At 46.7% G+C, this 20,965-nt stretch overlaps 1 protein-coding gene across 1 annotated transcript in view; it reads right to left on the bottom strand.

Annotated features, from left to right (window-relative positions):
- Positions 1-20,965, bottom strand: part of NUP160 (nucleoporin 160) — a 54,046-nt gene that overhangs the window by 16,215 nt on the left and 16,866 nt on the right. The window contains exons 4-20 of the mRNA XM_069965818.1: positions 20,023-20,242; positions 19,861-19,936; positions 19,149-19,263; positions 18,548-18,706; positions 18,268-18,345; positions 17,772-17,875; positions 13,136-13,220; positions 12,371-12,439; positions 11,401-11,484; positions 10,916-11,086; positions 3,190-3,289; positions 2,632-2,797; positions 1,864-1,991; positions 1,543-1,703; positions 836-969; positions 612-685; positions 360-516 (exon numbers count right to left, since the gene is read on the bottom strand). Of these exons, the coding sequence (XP_069821919.1) occupies positions 360-516; positions 612-685; positions 836-969; positions 1,543-1,703; positions 1,864-1,991; positions 2,632-2,797; positions 3,190-3,289; positions 10,916-11,086; positions 11,401-11,484; positions 12,371-12,439; positions 13,136-13,220; positions 17,772-17,875; positions 18,268-18,345; positions 18,548-18,706; positions 19,149-19,263; positions 19,861-19,936; positions 20,023-20,242 (2,081 nt within the window). The remainder of the gene's footprint in view (positions 1-359; positions 517-611; positions 686-835; positions 970-1,542; positions 1,704-1,863; positions 1,992-2,631; positions 2,798-3,189; positions 3,290-10,915; positions 11,087-11,400; positions 11,485-12,370; positions 12,440-13,135; positions 13,221-17,771; positions 17,876-18,267; positions 18,346-18,547; positions 18,707-19,148; positions 19,264-19,860; positions 19,937-20,022; positions 20,243-20,965) is intronic.

The following is a 20,965-nucleotide window of genomic DNA, read 5'->3' as shown; positions in this document are numbered from 1 at the left end:
AAGCCAGAAGAAGGAACTACAGTATGTGCTTGGGATCAATGACTTCTGAGGAAGCTCATTTTCCAAGTTCCCATCTACCAATGACAGAAACAAGGCTCTCAGCCCACTGTAAGGATTAGGCAGACTGTGGCAACACTGCTGAGCTGCAGGTCAGATAAAAGCTCATGTAGACAACCTCTGGAGGTACGAGATATGTCCTGTAGATCCTTCTACAAAGCAATGGACACCAAGCACGTGCAGGTAAATCTAAGGAAAGATTATTGAATTATCTGCAGCCCTAAACTTTAACACAAGATAAGAAGGCATAATGTAGAAAGGAATTGTCCCTATTGGTCAGTGATCATCGTTCGTAAGGATACAGATGCTGGAGAAGGTAAGTGGTGATGTCTGTGATCAGCTGGGCCCAGCTCAGAGGACTATGCGTCTGGGCAGCTCCATACCGTGCAAAGATTTGGGACAAACGTTTTCTTGCCACATCTTGAAAGAACAACTCCACAATTGTCTGAGGCCCAGATGCTGCATAGGAGAAATATTTCAGTGAAACATAGAAAAACAAAGCAGACCATACAAGTGTTATCAGGTTCCTAGTCATTTTAGATAGGAGCTCTTACTGTATTTGTTTATGGATGTATAGGTCTTAGAATCAGACAGCTCCAGGACTGACAAATGCTGCAGATTGGAATCCCTGTGAAGAAGAAAAGTAGGGTGAATGCACACTGGTCGCTAACAGATTTTACCTGTGGATTTGCAAGAATCCAAAAACGTAATGTAAGGAAAGGCACTTCCTATTTAGTTATAGGCTCACAGTTTTATTTACCAGGGATAAGAAACTCACAGTGTATCTAGAGGAACAGCAGATGCCACACATTGGCTGCTCCAGCGGATCACATAGTAAGACAGCAGCATGTTGGCTGTGCGAGGGATATGCTCTTGCTGTAATTGGAGTAGCTGACCTTCTACTGCAAATGCCTGGTAAGATAAGCAGAGTCAAATCCATATGATTCCCATGTGCACTCTTTTTGCAATTCACAATAGTATCCATCTAATAAACCCAGTTAGACAGCACAAGTTATGATGGTCTACAAAGATACAGATTTACAGAGGCAGATAAACAGGTATCTGCAAACAGGCATTTACGGCTGAGTGGGATCAGGAGTTTTGTCAAGCACAAGAAAGCTATCCATACGTAACTGTTAGCCAGTACAGTGGCTTCAGTAAGACAACCAAAGTCATACCAGGAGTGTGGTTCCATTGCATATGGCATGGCCAGAGATGGGTGAAGTTTGGTTTGACTTTTCCTAGGGAATCAAAGCACTTCTTTTTCATGGCGGTACCTGTGCTCATCTCTAATCCCTGACTACCGCAGGCATTGGTCTTACCTTTTTTCATGCTCAGAAATCACGGGTGAGGTGAACACCTATGCTTGCAAGTGCAGTCACCTCTGCATTAATTGAAATGTACAATCGCAGCCACTGAAGGCATTTATCTATGTCCGAGATGAGTAAACCACTTTAAAAACTGCACAATGTCTGCCTAACTTACCATATCTCCCATTCTTAACAGGAGGTTCTCCAGGATGAGCAAGTCACGACATATCAAGAACCGTGTGAGAGAGATTTTGCAGACTGCCTGGCACACAATGCCGGCAGCTGTGGTACTACCATACAGATTGGAAAGGTTCATTCGCACATTCAGAGGTTGACCTAGAGTTAAAATAAAAAAATTAAAAATAAGCCACTTGGACTCCTTCCCCTTTTACAGCTTTAAAATGTTTAATAATTTAATTTAATTAAGGAAATCTAAGGGACTGAGAAATTATATCTAATTTATGAAATTGCTGTAAAGTTATAAAACCAAGCTTACCAAGGTCCATTGTCTGGTCTATATCTAAAGAGGTCTCATAATCCATCTCTCGGAGCAAGTTCCCAATAGCCAGGTAGGGGTTTCTGATGTCCTGTAATTTATTATTTATGTCTTCCATGACATTTTCACTGTGCAAAATATAAGAGAAAATAGTCTGACTATAATAGAGGTTACACACACACATTATATATATATATATATATATATATATATATATATATATATATATATATATATATGTGTGTATATGTATATGTATCTCACTATACTTATTCTATGCCCACAGTAACCGATCAGCAAACAGCAGTCAACCTGATACTGCAGTGTAAGGCTATGTATTTTTGCTCAGAATTTTGCTACCAAAACCAGAAGACTGAAAAAACAGAAAGGCTATGTTCACACACTGTTGAAATTTAGTGGATGGACGTCATTTATTGGCAAATAATTGCAGTTGTTTTACAACAACGTCCATTCCCTAAATTTCAACAGTGTGTGAACATAGCCTCTCTGTGTTTTCAGTCTACTCCTGGCTTTGGTTGCAAAATAGTGACCAAAAATACTAAGGAAAAGTACTGTGTGGGAACATAGCCTAAAGAAGAAGAGCAAGAGAGAAACACAGACAGGTAGCTTGTTTCAGGACTACCACATACTCCAATAGACAATCTGGAATTACTGATTATAGCCTAATGCAACCAAAAAAGCAGCTTTATTAAAGGAAAAATATATAAACGGGTACAGACAACTCATGGATACTGGAGATGTACTTACACATCATTTGCAATCAGCTCTTCCAACATTTGTTCTGCAACTCTCTCTGGGGGTTCTTGATGACAGCAAGCCCACTCCATCATATATGCCATATCCATATTTATACTATCTCCAATCATACGTAAACACTGCATTAAGAATATGGTGTCACTAGCAAGAGCCACATCTGCCAAAGAACAAATCATCAATTAAAATACAATACACAAAGCAGAAAATAAATCTGCACCCAATAATTTCTGGTCTTAGTCTCTGTTGGGTACTTAAGCCTCTTTTTATATGTACAGCTGCCCTGGTAAATCACGCTAAAAAACTTAGTTGGTTAAATCAAATATCAAAAACTTGGTTACAGATGACAGCGCACACAAGCGAGGCCAATGCCAGACTGGTAAACTCAACGTGCGTGTCCCACAATCTGAAACCACACTTCATGCACAAGCTTTCAACAGGGCTCAAAACGTTAAGATGAGTCCTGTCTGTCTATCCAACTGAGAGAGCAGGGAATGAGAGTGGCGAGGTGTTGCAGCTCAGGGCATTTCATAGCTTACTTATTATACTCACCATCTGAGATGACACTTTCATCCTCTGTAAGCAAGTGCTCTGCTGGTAGAAGGTAAAGATGATCCACTAATGAACAAGGGGCTAAAAATGACAAAAATCCCTGGAAATGGAAGAAAGAAAAGATGCATTTTCTGTTATAAGTGATAGCACTCTCACATACACAAGTGGTTAGCAGTTTAGTAGCTTTAAAGCGTAACTATAAAATATTTTGACCATTCAGTTTTAGTTAGCTTAGGGCATGATAAGAATTTTTGCAATATACATTAATAACCTAAAATGAACAGTTTTTTAAATACATGAAGCATAAAGTCCCCCCAGAGCTCTCTTTGCCTCTGACTTATTTCTGCATTCCTGCTGGACACGCCCCCTCCCTGCAGACCCCTACCTAGAGTACAGACTGACAGCAGCATCAGATAACAGCCCTGACACAGAGAGAGACATAACAAAACCTCCTCCCCCCCCCCTCCTAGCAGCACTTCTCCCCCCTCCCCTCACAGAGGTGACTAAGCAGAGCTGAGGGTGTTGTATGTGAGGAGCAGCGCAGGGGAAGAGCTGGATGAAGGGACAAGTACCCAGTGCCACCATCACTCCAATGTACTGCATGAGGGAGAGTGGGTGAGTCACTGAGGGGAGGACTACAAGTCCCAGCACAACACAGCTGTAGTCCTTCCATAGTACATATAACACTCACTATCAGATGTCTGCAGCAGGTGCCGCCACCTCCATGGCTGACATTATCCTACAGTGTTATGAGAGCAGATGACTATCTAATCCCACTCTGTGTGATACCATCTGCTAGGGCTCTGTATCTAATCTTACATTGTGATACTGTATGCTGGGGCTGTATCTAATCCCACTGTGTGTGATACATCTGCTAAGGTGCTGCTCAGTGGATAGAGGGACCCAGCCAGGGAGATGAGGGATAGGCCACGCCCACTTTCTCTCAGGCAGAAGAAAAATTCATTTATTCCTCTGAGCCAAACAACTGGGGATATCTCAGCAAGGGCACAAGCTATCAACGCAGTTTAGGGCTCTTTTTAAAGGGTAACATGTCTGCTTTTTATTTGAGAAATTTCATTTTTTGGCTACTGAAATTATAGTTACGCTTTAAGGACACAAAACCTAAAAGAATATTTTCTCGTGCGTCTTATTGGGGGACACAGACACCGTGGGTATAGGCTGCTGCCACTAGGAGGCTGACACTAAGAAAAAAACAAAACAAGTCGGCCCCTCCCAGCAGGCTATACCCGCCCACTGGCACTGAGCTAATTCAGTTTAGCTTAGTGTCAGTAGGAGGCAGACGCAGGTCTGGTTACTCCAGACCAGTTTCTGCTTGTTTAATTTTGAGATGTTTAATCCTTTTCCTCTACAGGTCAGGGGCACGGTGGGTCACTAAAGACTCGCCCTGATCCCCCCTTATGCAACCAGGGCACAGACCCTAACTGGAAAGGGGCTGTTTACCCTAGGTTGCCACCGGCCGGACACAGCGCCCAGGACACAGACTAGCCCTGCTGTCTGTTTGTTCCTCTATGCGGACTTGCTCCGCCAGCCCCTGCCCGCCCAGCCTTCCAAAGTTGCGCGCGGCAGCGCGGCATAGTGCCGGCAGAAGACTCATGGGACAGGTCAGTTCTACATCAGGGGTAAGTAAAGCTCCCCTGCTCTCCTTCCCTTCTGGGGTCCCCCGGTTTCCCTTCCGCGGTCTGTCCGGGCCCTAGTCCCCGTTCCCCCCCTTCCCAGGCACCTCCAGCTCCGTTCCCTGCACCTTTTCCCTTCCCCGCTGCGTTCCGGACCTCCTGCCGTCTCCGCATGCGGGGGGGTCGGGAACTGGGATGCTGCTTTAGGTGCCGGTTGGGGGCCTCCCCCCCCCTTCTCTCTCTCCATCTTGGCCGCGACTTCCGGGTCCGGCCGTAACTTCCGGTCCTCGCGGCCTCTCCTTCCCGCGCGCGCGCGCGCCGCCTCTTCTTCTCTGGTCCGTTTGAATTTCCCGCGCGCGGTCTTTCTCCCGCGCGGGCCGACGTCTGACGTCACTCCGCACGTGACGCGTCACTACGCTCGTGACGCGGTCTCCTGGTCAGCCCGTTCGGTGCGGCAGCCTGCGCAGCTCCATAGTCGTCAGGAGTCTTCAGTCCCGTGACTACAACCCCCAGTCTGCTCTTCCTGGCCAGTCTTCTGCTGTCCATCCTGCCTCTGCAGCCGTCCTGTGCCCTGCCGGACCTCTGCCTTTTTTTCACAGATTGATGCCTGGTAAGGTCTCTATGGGATTTTATGCCAGGTTTTTTTCTGTCTTTCTAGTTTTCTCATGGTGTGTATTCTGTCATTCTGCAGGTGTCTGGTTTCTTCTCAGCTCCAGCATTTATCTACCTGTAGGATTACACTAGCTGGCTGTGTTTTTTCTTACTAATATATGTATATATATATTTAGTTTTTTTCATTATGTCTGACTCAAGATCTGAATCCACACGCCGCCAGCATCCTCCTCCTTCCTCTGTTACCTACTATTTCTGTACGTCTTGTAACACTAAATCTGCTTCCGGCCACTCTCAGCCTATCTGCGCTGCTTGTTCCATGCAGTCCTGTTCGTCTATGTCCCCTACTCAGGACCCCCCTCCGGAGTCTGAGGAGTCTGCCCCGGCCTGGGCGCGCTCTCTCTGCCAGTCAGTATCGCAGATGGCTCAGTTGTCTCAGTCTGTGGCGGCCGCCCTTGACCGCCTGTCTGCTTCTTCTTCAGCGCCCGCCCTATCACGCCCGGCAGCCGGTGGCGTACGGCCCGGCAGGAGCCGCTCCCACAAGCGTCCTCGCCGTGCCTCTTCTCGCTCTTCCTCTGGCTCCCCTGGAACTAGTTTGGCCCCTACTCATATCTCCCCTAACAGGCGATCCCATTCGCCTGGAGATCTGTCGGATTCTGAGTCGGTTTCCAACTCGGATCCTGAGGATGTTTCTCCCGCGGCTTCCACTGTGGACAGCCTGGTGGCCGCAGTCCGCGATACCTTCCAGTTGAAGGATTCTCCGGACCCCTCACCTGCTGATGAGGTGTTTTTCCATAGAAGCGGTCACCGTGTCCGCAGCACTTTTCCCAGTCACAAAGAGTTTGATGACCTGTTTTCCAAATTTTGGAAGTCCCCAGACAAGCGTTTCTCAAAGCCTAAACACTTGTCGGTCCTTTACCCTTTCCCCGAGGACCTCGTGTCTCGCTGGTCAGGTCCACCTTCTGTGGATCCTCCGATCTCTCGGTTGACCAAGGTCACGACTCTTCCGCTGGACAATGCGTCGTCCCTTAAGGATTCCACTGACAGACGCACCGAGTCCTTAGCTAAGTCAGCTTTTGAGGCCTCTGGCTCATCTCTCCTTCCCACCCTTGCTTCCACTTGGGTGTCTAAGTCCATTTCAATGTGGGCTAAGCAACTGAAGGACGGCATTACTTCTGGCGTATCGGCTGAGGACTTGGCCGACCTCGCCCAACAGATTCAGGACGCAGCTCAGTACCTCTGCTCGGCTTCTCTGGACGCTGCAGCCTGTTCGGCTTTTGCGTCGGCCAATATTGTAGCTATTCGCCGGTCCTTGTGGCTTCGTGAGTGGCGGGCTGACAACGCTTCCAAGCGGTCTCTCACCAGTCTGCCTTTTGCGGGCTCTCGTCTCTTTGGGAAACGCCTGGATGACATTATTTCTGATGCCACAGGGGGGAAGAGTACCAATCTTCCCCAGCAACGCCCCAAGCGTCAGGATTCCCGTCGCAAACCAGGCTCCTTTCGTTCCTTTCGGTCGCTTCCGTCGACTCGCGCCGGGAAGACTGCGGCTCCTCAGAACAAAAGGTCCGGTTTCTCCAAAAACCGTTCTTCCTGGCAGGCGCGATCTGCCGCTTCCCGCCCCCCCTTTAAGCCTGGCACCTCCAAGCCCTCCTCCTCCTGAAGGTTTTCCCCCACCCGGATCTCCTCAGGTGGGCGGCCGTCTCCTGTTGTTCCAGGAGGTCTGGCTTGCTCATGTTCAGGACGCCTGGGTGCGAGAACTGATCTCACAGGGCTACAAGATCGAGTTCATTTCCGTTCCCCGCGATCGTTTTTTCCTTTCTCGTCCCCCCAGGTCCCCTGCCCTGGCGGCCGGTTTTTTCCAGGCCATCCCTTCGCTCCTCTCGAAGGGAGTGATTGTTCGCGTTCCTGCTCTTCAACGGTTCCGCGGGTTCTATTCGAACCTATTCGTGGTTCCGAAGAAGGACGGTTCGGTACGTCCGATTCTAGACCTCAAGCGTCTGAATCGTCACGTCCGACTATCTCACTTCCGGATGGAGTCCCTGGGTTCTGTGATCGCATCTCTGGAGCCAGGCGAGTTCCTTTCTTCGGTGGATATTCAGGACGCGTATCTTCACGTGCCGATTTATCCTCCTCACCAACGTTTCCTGCGTTTTGCAGTAGGGGAAGAGCATTATCAGTTCGTGGCTCTCCCGTTCGGCCTGGCTTCGGCGCCGCGGGTTTTCACGAAAACCATGGCGGCTGTCATGGCTCTTCTTCGGGCTCGAGGTGTCTCAGTAACCCCTTACTTGGACGACATACTCGTCAAAGCTCCATCCAAGGACCAGAATTTAGAGAGCCTCCATATCACCCTGGATACGCTCTCTCGCTTCGGTTGGCTGCTCAACCGTTCCAAGTCCTCCCTGGTCCCTGCCCAGTCCATCGTTTTTCTGGGAATGCGTTTGGATTCAGTACAGGCCCGCGTTTTCCTTCCAGAGGACAAGTTGCAGTCCCTTCAGGCCAATATCAGAGCTCTTTGCAGCCACCGCCCTGTGTCCATACGTTTTTGTATGAGGGTTCTGGGGAAGATGGTGGCGTCTATGGAGGCGATCCCTTTTGCCCAGTTTCATTCCCGCCCCCTGCAGCTCTTCCTGCTGTCACGGTGGGACAGGTCACTCCCCTCTCTAGATCGGAGGGTGAAACTACCGGCTCGCCTCCGCCAAGACCTTCAGTGGTGGTTGCGGTCTCCGAGCCTCTCCCTGGGGCGCTCCTTCCTTCCTGTTCATTGGCAGATTGTGACCACCGATGCCAGCCTGCGGGGCTGGGGAGGGGTCTGGAACGACCTGACGGTTCAGGGAACCTGGTCGGCCAAGGAAGCTTGCCTCCCCATCAACATCCTCGAGCTGCGGGCGATTCGTCTCTCCCTTCTGCACTGGCAGACACAGCTCCACGGTCTCCCCGTTCGGGTGCAGACAGACAACGCCACTGCAGTGGCTTATGTGAATCATCAGGGCGGGACCCGCAGCAAGACCGCCATGATGGAAGTGGCGCTGATCCTCTCCTGGGCGGAGGAAACCGTGCTTGCCTTGTCCGCTGTTCACATTCCGGGTGTGGACAATTGGATGGCCGACTATCTGAGTCGTGCACGGGTGGATCCAGGGGAATGGACCCTGCATCCCGAGGTGTTCTCCCAGATCTGTCGCAGGTGGGGGACACCGGATGTGGATTTGATGGCGTCTCGCTTCAACCACAGACTGCCGAAGTTCGTCTGCCGGACGAGGGACCCTCTGGCTCTGGCCTCGGACGCCTTGGTGATTCCCTGGCGTCGGTTCAGCCTCCCTTACATCTTCCTCCTCTCCCGCTTCTGCCGCGGGTGGTGAGAAAGATAAAGTCGGAAGGACTTCCGGTGATCCTCGTGGCCCCGGACTGGCCACGGCGCGCCTGGTACACGGATCTCGTGAACCTCGCCGCCGACGTCCCCTGGCGTCTACCAGACCGGCCGGATCTTCTCACTCAAGGTCCGCTCTGCCACCCGCGTTTAGCCACGCTACGTTTGACGGCGTGGCTGTTGAAACCTGGATTCTGAAATCACGCGGTTTCTCTGATGCGGTCATTAGGACCATGATCAGGGCCCGGAAGCCTGCATCGGCAAGGATTTATTATCGTTGTTGGAGGGCCTTCCTCCGGCACTGTGAGGCCTGTTCTGCGCCTCCACTTCCCTTTTCTCTGGCGCAACTCCTGGCCTTCCTCCAGGCAGGTCTGGACGCAGGCTTAGCTCTGAGCTCTCTTAAGGGCCAGGTTTCTGCCCTTTCAGTTTTTTTCCAGAGACCATTGGCGTCAGTTCCTCAAGTCAGGACTTTTCTCCAAGGAGTGGCGCGCATTGCACCTCCTTATCGGCACCCAGTTCCCCCGTGGGATCTGAATCTCGTCCTGGATGCTATGCAGTCTCCTCCGTTTGAGCCCCTCCGGGAGGTGCCTTTGGCCATCTTGTCCTTTAAGGTGGCTTTCCTGGTGGCGGTTACGTCTGTCCGGAGGATTTCGGAATTGGCAGCCCTTTCTTGCCGTCCTCCCCTGCTGGTGTTGCACCAGGACAAGGCGGTACTTAGGCCCGTGGCTTCTTTTCAGCCCAAGGTGGTTTCACCTTTCCACCTCAACGAAGATATTGTTCTTCCTTCTTTCTGTCCGGCCCCCTCTCATCCAAGGGAGCGCTCGCTCCACAAGCTGGATGTGGTTCGCGCCCTGCGCATCTATCTCTCCAGGACGAAGTCTCTTCGACACTCGGACTCACTCTTTGTCATCCCTGAGGGTCCTCGAAAGGGGTCAGCAGCGTCTAAGGCGACCCTGGCCCGCTGGGTCCGCTCCGCCATCGCTCAGGCTTACCGGAGTAAGGGTAAGTCGCCCCCGTTCCGGATTGCAGCTCACTCGACTCGTTCGGTTGGGGCTTCCTGGGCCATTCGTCACGGGGCCTCAGCTCTTCAACTCTGCAAGGCCGCCACGTGGTCCTCACTGCACACCTTTTCTAGGTTTTACCGTGTGGACACGTTTGCATCGGCCGATGCAAGTCTGGGCCGCATGGTCTTGCAGGCAGCAGTGGCTTCTTCCTCTTCTTAGCTCCACTCTGTCTCTTCCCACCCAAGGGACTGCTTTTGGACGTCCCACGGTGTCTGTGTCCCCCAATAAGACGCACGAGAAAGGAGGAGTTTTTACTCACCGTAAACTCTCTTTCTCGTAGTCTTCATTGGGGGACACAGCACCCACCCTCTGTTGTCTGATTAAGGTTGCCTGTTGGCCTGTGTTTTTTCAGATTTTGAGTGTGGACTGTTTTTTTCTTTATGGTTGTTTCGGCTCCTCCTACTGCTTTTTCACTACTGAATTAGCTCAGTGCCAGTGGGCGGGTATAGCCTGCTGGGAGGGGCCGACTTGTTTTGTTTTTTTCTTAGTGTCAGCCTCCTAGTGGCAGCAGCCTATACCCACGGTGTCTGTGTCCCCCAATGAAGACTACGAGAAAGAGAGTTTACGGTGAGTAAAAACTCCTCCTTTACTTCTCACTCTGCAGAGTATTTTGATATATTGTCTCATATCATCCTGAAAAGAGCATGATCACAATTGTTCTTCAAAAGAATTATGGCTATGTAGCCCTTAAAGATGTCTGCCTCTCTATGATCCTACCTTATATACCTTTACTGCCAACAACCTCTAAAGCCCAGGAAATGTGGACTATTATCCAGGAAACCAGACATATTTGTAAGGATGGTAAATACTTTGAAAAATCTTTCCCCTGCAGATCTCATGGCATATCACTGCATGTCATTCCACTGCAGAATCTACATGGTCCATGCAGATAATACTGTGGATTTCCTGACCATACAGTGACTATACACATTTATCTACATGACTATGAGTTAGGTAGGATCATTAGAAGCTGCTTTATATAAAAGGTGTTGAGTTGTGGCCTATTGACCCTTCAAGGCATACTGTAAACACTAAAACAACTGGAGATTTACCTTTCTGAGTAGACAGACCATGCTGGAGTAAGGATGCACCACCAATGCAAGCGGACGAGACAGTTCCTCCTGGTATTGTAAGCAGCATGTGTAAAACTTGGACCATGATTCCACTTGTAACTGGCGGAACTCATCCTGGTCCATCTCATAATCAGTCACATGACTGTGCAGCTGCAAAGTACAATGTTTAGATGCTTGTTGTAAATAAAATTAACTTGTTTAAGACCAAGCCTGTATCTGTTTTTTTTTTGTTTTTAATAAAATAAGGATCCACTAATTATTCAGGATTAAAAAAAAACACAGCTACTTTCTTGCAAAAACAGCACATCCTTAGGTTCTACGTGGAATTACAACTCAGCTCCATTCATTTCAATGGAACAGAGTTTTAAAACCACACAAACTCAGAAGAGTGGTGCTGTTTCTGAAAGAAAGCCTAGATAACCCCTTTAAGAAAACAATGAGAAAAAATACATCAAAAGCTTCACCTCATTTTCTACCATTACAGTGACCTCTTTCTTCATTTCTTCCCAGGACAGATCCTGTAGCTTCCCAGTGCCTCTTTGATAAATCTTTTAAGTAAAAGAACAAAAGTATATCAGAAAAAAGACAATATTACATCAAAGCAATATGAAAGGCATGATGGATACGTTCAAGCTGTTAAAATAACACAAATACACATTACACACAGTCCAGGGGCATAACTACCAGGGTAATGGCATAGCAGCTGCTAAGATTAGCATAAGCTAGTGACTTCAGAAAAACAAGGACAATAACTAGTTCTCTACATTATGTGCGTGGGCTCAGCAGTACTGGATATTTATGAGCACCAGCACACACTGCCCACCAGCCACTGATTGGCAGCTATCTATACTCTGTATAGTCAGACAGCTATCAGTCAGCAGCTGGAGGGCGGGGGGAGTAGTGCGGCACAAATCTGCTCTGTATTGTCACTAGTTTACGATGCCCTCATTTAAGGCAGCATAAATCCCAGTGACAGATTCCCTTTAATCGCTATAGTCTGTTCAATGTATAAGGAACCTACTAGTGATGAGCGAATAGTAAAATATTTGAATATTCGTACGAATATCTCCCGAATATTCAATTCCATTAAAGTCAATGGGAACAAGTATTCAATTATTGAAAAACATCTATTCGACCACTTGGAGGTAAAAACCGGAAGCTGGGAGATTTGAACGCTTATCGAATATTTAATCGAATATTCGGCAAACTATTCGATAATATTCTAAAGATTGAATACCTTACTATTCGATCGAACAGTATTCGCTCATCACTAGAACCTACCCTATTCACATAAATAACCCCAAATAGTCAAACCCCAAAACCAGTACTTGGAAACTACATTTCCCCCATACAAAGTTACAACCATGAACATGCTTAGTAAATAAAACAATACAAAAACTTCACAATGGTAATAAATATTAAAAACAGACTTGCCTGTAGTGCTTTAAGTAGAGCAGCAATGGTAAATCTTCCCGGGGAAAACAAATATTCAAGGTAAGTTTCCTAATATTAAAACAGAACACAAATAATGCAACCATGAAATACACATGTGATAGGAAGGCTTCTCAGTATACTCAGTGTGAGCTGAAGAGCAGCCAATTCATTGCAGAAATATTGGTGACTAAACATCTGTTCATCTGAATGAGGTGGTTTCCTCAGTGTGCATGGTTTTCTGCAAACCCCATCTACATAAATGGAACAGTTGCTAAGATTTCTGCAACAAAGCACAATGTGCCACGTTTGAATATATAATTAACATAAAAGCTAGGGCTCAAGTATGAACTATGTACAGTGTCCTAAGTGTACATCAGGGTGAGTGAGGAATCTGAAACCATTCTCAGATCACTAGTAAAGCACAACAAATAGCATTGCACAGAAACATTTTTAAGAGTCTCAAATATTCACACAACAAAGTATTAGGCCTCCTTCACACGTCCGAAAAAAACTATCCAGATTTCTGGACCCATAGACTTTAATTGGTCACAGACACCCTTCCGGATTTTTCCGGAAGGGTGTCCGTTCCGGAAAATAGATCCGGAAAAAAGAGGGACATGTCCTATTCCGTCCCGGACGCCCCCATAGAAGTCTATGGGAGCGCCGGAATCACCAGCCTTAGGTTACCACAGAATCACAACAAATTTACTGTGCAAAATTAAAAGAAAATGGGGCCTATAAACTACAAACTAATGAGTAACTAACCCTTGGGTCTTGTTCATCCGCAATGTTAAGTTCTTCATCTGGCAACTGATTAATGAAAACTTGGTTCCACTGCCCAGCTTGGTTACTGGAAAACAAACAGTACTGTATTACTATATAAAAGCAAAGTGATTGACAAGACATCCGATAGACAAGTACAATGACCGCAGATCTCAGATGTCAACTCAAATTTCCCTCTAAAGGGGCCATTTCATCTGGACATACCCCTTTCTTAAAGGGAATCTGTCAGGTCCGCACCAGGTACAGAGCTGCAGACACAGGCAGATAGGTGATAGGGAGATAAAACAGGTGATGCTTTTGTCTTTGCTTATTACCATTTGCAAAGTTATAAAACTGCATTTTTCCTCAGAAGCTGCCACAGTTATCTGCTTGTAGTATTTTCCTTAAAAGCTGAAGTGCCACACCTGTCTGCAGCTTCACCTGGTAGGGACCTGATAGATTCCCTTCAAATAAGGACACAGTGGCAGCTGCTATCTAGGGAGGGTCATTGACTTGTACTGCTGCTAAAATCACACTTAATGATAATGAGTGAAATCCAGTTTTCTAACAATTGTAATGTGACCGCATTTACTAATGTCAGTCGCGATTTAGCAGAGCAACATTGTGAACTTAAAAGGGGTAGCTCAGCAAGAAAAAAAAATGGTGGTAATCTACTTCTATTAAAAAAAATAAAAAATCTTAAGTATCCCAGTACTTATCAGCTGCTGTATGTCCTGTTGGTCAATTCTGTCCAGAGAAGTAGTAAATTCCCATAAAAACCTCTCCTGCTCTCCAGACTGGAAAGAATAGCACATCCTGTAGGACCAGTAGCGGATTATAATAGGTCCGTTTCGGGCGGTAGCAAGGGGCCCAGAGCTACTGGGGGGCTATGGCTTCCCAAAAGGACTTAGAATTTCAGTGGTGTATTGTCTCTTGGCTTCAGTTCTGCCATGATTTGTAAAAATTTGCTTCTTTACCACAATTTTGAGCAACATGACATCTATCCCATTTTATGAACATCACGCTAGTGCTACCATAGTTACAGTGGGGAGGGGGGGGGGCCCAGGTTTGGTGAACAGCCCGGGGCCTATGGTAAAGTTAATCCGCCCTGGTGTAGGACATACAGCAGCTGCTAAGTACTGGAAGACATGAGATTTTTTTTTTTTTTAATAGAAGTAAATTTCAAATCTAAGGGCCCTATTCCACAGTAACGATAATCGGCCGAATCGGCCCCATTTGGCCCGATTCGGACGATTATAGTTCGGTGAAATAGAGAGAACGATCAACCGATGATCGTGTCATCGGCTGATCGTTCATTTAGGGCCAGACCTAAAATCATCGTTTCCCCACCGCGCATCGCTACGGTTGAATAGCAGTGCGCGGCGGGCGACCGACGATTTGAGAAGTGCAGCATCATACATTACCTGTCAGGGCTTCTTCTCTAAGCTGTCTTCCTCCCCGGGTCCCGCACGCTCTATCTTCAGAATGGCCGGTCAGCTGACGGAGCGCTTAGCCAATCACAGGCCGGGACCGCCGCGGCCTGTGATTGGCTGAGTGTGGCCTGTCAGCTGACCGGCCATTCGGAAGATAGAGCGCGCGGGACCCGGGGATGAAGATAGCGCAGAGAAGACGACCTGACAGGTAATGTATGCTGCTGCAAGGACATCGGTAACGATGTCCTTGCAGCCCTCGCTCAACGATCATCAGGCCGTGGAATAGGCCCAGTAAACTAGCGGCGATCTAGCAGATTGCCGCTCGTTTACATCGTTGATCGGGCCCTCCTCGGCCCGTGGAATAGGACCCATAGGCACCAGTTAATTTGAAAGAAAAAATGTTTTTGCTGAAATACCCCTTGAATGCTATGTAATAACCAAGTAACTCTAGCCTTAAAGGACAAGTGCCATGAAAAACTTTTTCCCAGTAATTGAAGCACATAACAAAGTTATATAACTCTGTAATGTGCTTCAATCACCTATCTGCCTCCCTTCCCTGTCTTTTCCCCCCTCCACCCCCCACCAGGAAGTGTCCTGACTCACACAGACCTGATTACTGTCGTCACCGTCACCAGGCAGCTCCTTCTTGTGAGGATGAGTCATCAGCTGCTCTAGGTCCTGTTACACCAGCCTCCCCCTCCCCCTCCTTGTCAGGTGACTCTGCTTGCTCAGCTTATCTTCTCTAGTGACATGACTCCTTCACTGAGTCCACGGCAGCAGGAGAGAGGGTATGAGGGGAGGGGGGAGCTGCCTATGTGGCGGAGTCAGTCTGGGGGAAGATAAGCAAGTGAGATGTGACAAGTGATGGCTTGCAGTTGTTCAGCCAAAGGGAGCTGAGCAAGCCTGTCACCTGACAAGGCAGGGGAGGGGGAGGCTAGTGTAACAGGAGAAGGAGCTGAGAGAAGAGCTTGGTGACGGTGACGACAGTAATCAGGTCTATGTGAGTCAGGACACTTCCTGGTGGATGGGGGAAAAGGCAAGGAAGGGAGGCAGATAGGTGATTGAAGCACATTACAGAGTTATATAACTTTGTTATGTGCTTCAATTACTGGGAAAAAGTTTTTCATGGCACTTGTCCTTTAACCCCTTAAGGTCAAAGCCTATTTTCGTTTTTGCGCTTTTGCTTATTCCATTTTAAGGGCTCGTTCCCACTGAGCAAAAGCAGCTGAATTTCTGCGCTGAATCAGCGCTGAAATTTCAGCCGTTAAAATAGGTGCAGAGCTAATTTCCATTGTGTTGAGTGGAAATTCTGCTCTGCAGTTCACACAGTGGAATTTCCGCACTGAACTAATCCGCTTTCCGCCAGAAGAATGAACATGTTCATTCTTCCGCTAGCGGAAGCCTATACAAATCAATGGGGCTCTGATTTTCTGTTTCAGCGCGGATTCAGCGCGGAATACAAGCGTAATACAAGCGGAAATTACTCGCTGAATCAGCGCGGAAATGGGGAAAAGGGGGGGGGAGGAGGATTCTAGTATATGTTCTGGTATAGTCTAGTTTACTCACCAAATACTCGCTGAATTTCAGCGCTGAATGCATGCGGATTCAGCGCGGATTCCTCGAGTATTCCGCGCTGAATTTGTCAAGAGCTAATTACGAGCTGAACACTTTCCTAGCAGAATACGCAGGGATTCTGCTTGCATTCTGCTTATATTCTGCTCGGAATTCAGCGTCAGTTGATTTCAGGCGGAAATATTTCCTTGCGTAATCCGCTCCTTTTGCTCTGTGTGAACGTAGCCTAAGTTTAAAAGTCCATAGCGCTTGCATTTTTTCACCTAGAGACGTATATGAGCGCTTATTTTTTGCGAAACCAATTGTACTTTGCAATGACAGGCATTATTTTTCCATAACATATGCTGCGAAACCGGAAAAAAATCATTTGCGCTGTCAAATTGAAAAAAAACCGAATTTGTTTTGATTTCGGGGAGTTTTGCATTTACGCCGTCCGTCCTATGGTAAAACTGACTTGTTATGCATGTTCCTCAAGTCGTTACGATTACTATGATATATAACATGTATAACTTATATTGTATCGGATGGCCTGTAAAAAATTCAAACCGTTGTTAACAAATATACGTTCCTTAAAATTGCTCCATTCCCAGGCTTATAGCGCTTTTATCCTTTGGTCTATGGGGCTGTGTGAGGTGTCAGTTTTTGCGCCATGATGTGTTCTTTCTATCGGTACCTTGATTGCGCATATACGACTTTTTGATCGTTTTTTATTACATTTTTTCTGGATTTGATGCGACCAAAAATGCGCAATTTTGCCCTTTGGAATTTTTTTGCGCTGACGCCATTTACCGTGCGAGATCAGGAATGTGATTAATTAATAGTTCGGGCGATTACGCGCGCGGCGATACTAAATATGTTTATTTATTTATTTATATTTATAAAATGGGAAAAGGGGGGTGATTTGGACTTTTATTAGGGGAGGGGATTTTTTATTAATAAAAACACTTTTTTTTTTTTTTTTTTTACTGTAACTAGAAGCCCCCCTGGGGGACTTGTATATAGACAGCACTGATCTCTCATAGAGATCAATGCTGTGTATATACACAGCAAAGATCGATTAGATCGGTCATAGATTACTATGGCCTGCTGCAGGCCATAGCAATCTATTGTCGAGCCGGGATCAGCGTCATTCCGACGCTGAGGCCCGGCACGGGCAGAAGAACGGATCTCCCCCCCGCGATCGCATCGTGGGGGGGAGATCCGTCCCACTAGACACCAGGGACGTGCGGCGCAGTGCCTCTAAGTGCAGCTGTCAGGTTTGACAGCTGCACTTAGAGGCTTAATTAGCCGATGCGGCAACGGGACCTGCGCCGGCTAATAGAGGCACTGCCCGGCTGCACGTGTCAGCCGGGATCAGCGCCGTTCAGAGCGCGGTCCCGGCGGGTCCCCGCTCTAAACACCACGAGCGGCACCATGACGTATCAGATACGTCATGGGTCGCTAAGGGGTTAAACAGCCTTTATTCAAATAAATAGCACAGCTATGTAACATATGGTGATGCAGAGTCTAGCAGGGCAGGAGTCACTCTTTGCAGCAGGTTGGCTCTCCTAATATAGGGTGGGATCCAAGCAAGGCATACAGACGGAGGACATCCTCTTTTAGCCATAAGAAAAAAAATATCTAAATGTACTCACTGTTCAAAATTAATGTGTTTGACAATGGCTTGGCCCTCCTCATCTAGCCATAACGCCCAAATGTCTGTGGTCGTCAGGGTAAACATAAAATCCACCAAACTTCCCTAAAACAATAAAAATACATAAAATAAAACAAACAAAAAAAAAATTAAAGACAACTGAATTTAAGTTTGTAAAGCAAAGCAGCTCTTGGAAGGTACAGCTGGTTCATGGAGTCTTAGGACCCTATTACACAGGGGGATTATAGGCTGAACAGGCCAAATTTGCTCTGTGTTATGGAGACAGTGATCAACCAACACTGACAGGGTAACTACCTATAGATTGACATCTAGGAATTTCATATTCCTAATAATTTTCAGGGCTAGTTAGACACTTACAAGGTAGCTACCTATAGGTGGCACAAAAGAGACTGTTTTCAGTCTTTTGGAGGCGAGTCCGCTTGTAAACCAAAGAAGATAAAAGCATCATAACTGCTGAAAAATCATGGCTTACTAACCTGGTTTGAGAATAGGGAAGAGACATGGTCCAAGCTGTAGCAGTTGCTATCCGCAGTTACCAGCTGGAACACACAAAACTGCAAGACAACAAAAAAATATTCAGCTACATCTACAGGGTATATCTAATCACTCCATTTTATTCCTGCAGAATTGTACACAGAAGGGATTAAGCCTTTATTCACTTTATTTGAAAGAAAAGTCAGAGAGAGCAAATCTCATTCATCCCATCATCCAATGGTATTATTGTCACTACAAATTTATTCCACAAAATGTACATACCTGCCCTTGTCGGGGTGAGTGCAAGTACAACCCAAGATACAGTCCTATAGTTGTTGAGTGTGCCAGTCTTAACTTGTGCCCAATTCCTGGGATCTGGCGCATTTCTTTACTGACTGGCACAAACTCCAGCATATCAGATTCCATAAGGCACGTCTGATCCTGAAATTTTAGAAGAGGTAAAAGAATAGTAGTGGTTTTCTACATCCTCTTGCATTTAAGCATCATTCACACATCAGAGTTCCTTCTGGGACCTCAGAAATCAGGATCAGAGATGTTCAGGAGAAACCATCAGTTTTCTATCAGTGTTTGTGGTTTGTCAAAAACATATAGGAGTGTAAAAAATTACCATAAAGCCTCCTTAGTCATTAAAAACAGACCCATTAACTTCTACTGGAGCCTCCGTTCCACAAAAATGGACCGTATAAGTGCAGGTATAAGTGCAGGTCCTACTGCAGGATGGATCAGTAGTCAAAAACAGATGTAAGGATGACCACATAAAAATCAATGGGTCTCTCCGTAAATCAGGATCCTGATTTACCGACAAAAGAAAACTGATGTGTGGATGAGGCCTTATAAAATGAATGTTACAGGAGACACGTACCTTGTAAGACCACATGCGGAGTTTATGGTCCTGACATAATGCAAATATGAAAGCGTCATTTTCAAGGCAGTGAACAGCAAGACTCACAGGAAGATGTGCAGGTTCCTGATCTCCTCTACAAGAGTAAAAATAAACACTAACATATTCCTAAATTCTTTTTCAATTATTATATACAATACTTGGTTCAACATTCCATAGTACCATAAGGTAAGGATTTACCACACACCTTTCTGCTGGGCTACAAAAGCCCAGCAACGTTCAACTCATTCAACTGTTGGCAATACCTCTTGGGCCTCTTGTAACCTCCTGCACCACTATGACTGACATGCATTAAAGGGGTTATCCAGCGCTACAAAAACATGGCCACTTTCCCCTACTGTTATCTCCAGTTTGGGTGGGGTTTAGAAACTCAGTTCCATTGAAGTAAATGGAGATTAATTGCAAACCACACCTGAACTGGAGACAACAGTAGGGGGAAAAGTGGCCATGTTTTTGTAGCGCTGGATAACCCCTATAATGTGAGAGGCAGAGATGACAATACTGTGGTGGAGGAGGTTACAATCATTGCTTACAAGTGGAGGGGATTAACTTTGCTTATAAAGCTACATCTAAATAGACAACTTTCTACCCGCTGTCGCTCTCCTATGGCAAACATAATAACAGGCATGTGAATTAGCTTGGCGCAATTTTAGTAATAGTGAATGATGCCAACCTTATAGCTGTTGGTATAAACCCCTTTAACAGTCTCCTGACTGACATTTGCTTCAGCTCCACCACAGTCACCACTCCTAAGGGAACAGCAATATGATTAGTCAAAACGCATAAAAATGTACTGATGCACATAAAGAGAAGCATGGCCCACTTTCTTACATACCTGCAATACCACAGGGCGGCATCTTAACAACAAGGATCCCACCAGAAATGGAAGGGAAAGCAAAGAGGGTCTCGCCCTCACTGCTCAGCCAGGCTGCGGTGGCGGTGGAGCTCTGAGAACGTCCAGGCTGTGGAATTACATAACTGTTCGCAGGGTCGCTGTAGTTCATCTTCCCAACATCAGTAAATATGGACTGCATCTGACTTTCTGTAATAACCTCCTAAAACCAGGCCAGGAGAGAGTATATATTAACATCTGTGTAAGCTGAATGCAACAAATCTGCACAAGGAGCATTAAAGGAGCAACTTGTACTGGTATATACATGTAAGACATAAGGTCAATGCCTGTGTTCCAGCACAGAAACAGGGACCCAACTCAGGTAGGATGCTTGGGGAAGGGGAAACGTCCCATAGGAAAAGTGAACAATCAACTGGCAGATCACATTCATTTGTGGATGAATGCAAAGTACACTTGGACTGATGTGAACAAAACCTGGCAGACAGCAGGGATTTTCACTCTGCTCACTCAGCATACCCATAAATCCCTCACTTTATGGCTAGAAAGCCTGATCATCCAGCATGCCGAATCAATAAGAATTTACCTAAAGTTCCACACATGGCAAGGACTGACATTCCTACATATAAACTCAGAAGTAAGTTTTCACAGAGCAGCTTTTACATCTGTCAGCCGGGGTTGGTTTTTTAATGCTTATGTACCATGAATCTAACAGAGTTCTATGGGGTAAACAACAACCTACTTACTAACACTTAAGTGGGGGTCAAAGTGAGCAAAACCCGAACTGATTACAAATATAGAGGTGGCCTCTTCACTGCATTAATGGGTGCTTTGTGCCCCTGGACCCCAGCAACTCTTAGTTCTGTGCCCCTATCTCTGTATGCCCCCCGCATAATAAATTAGTTGAAGTGCTCTGCATCCAACCATT

Source organism: Dendropsophus ebraccatus, chromosome 4, assembly GCF_027789765.1.
Source record: "Dendropsophus ebraccatus isolate aDenEbr1 chromosome 4, aDenEbr1.pat, whole genome shotgun sequence".
Classification (NCBI taxonomy): domain Eukaryota; kingdom Metazoa; phylum Chordata; class Amphibia; order Anura; family Hylidae; genus Dendropsophus; species Dendropsophus ebraccatus.
Note: the sequence above shows the minus strand (reverse complement) of the source record. Positions and strands in the feature narration are given on the sequence as shown.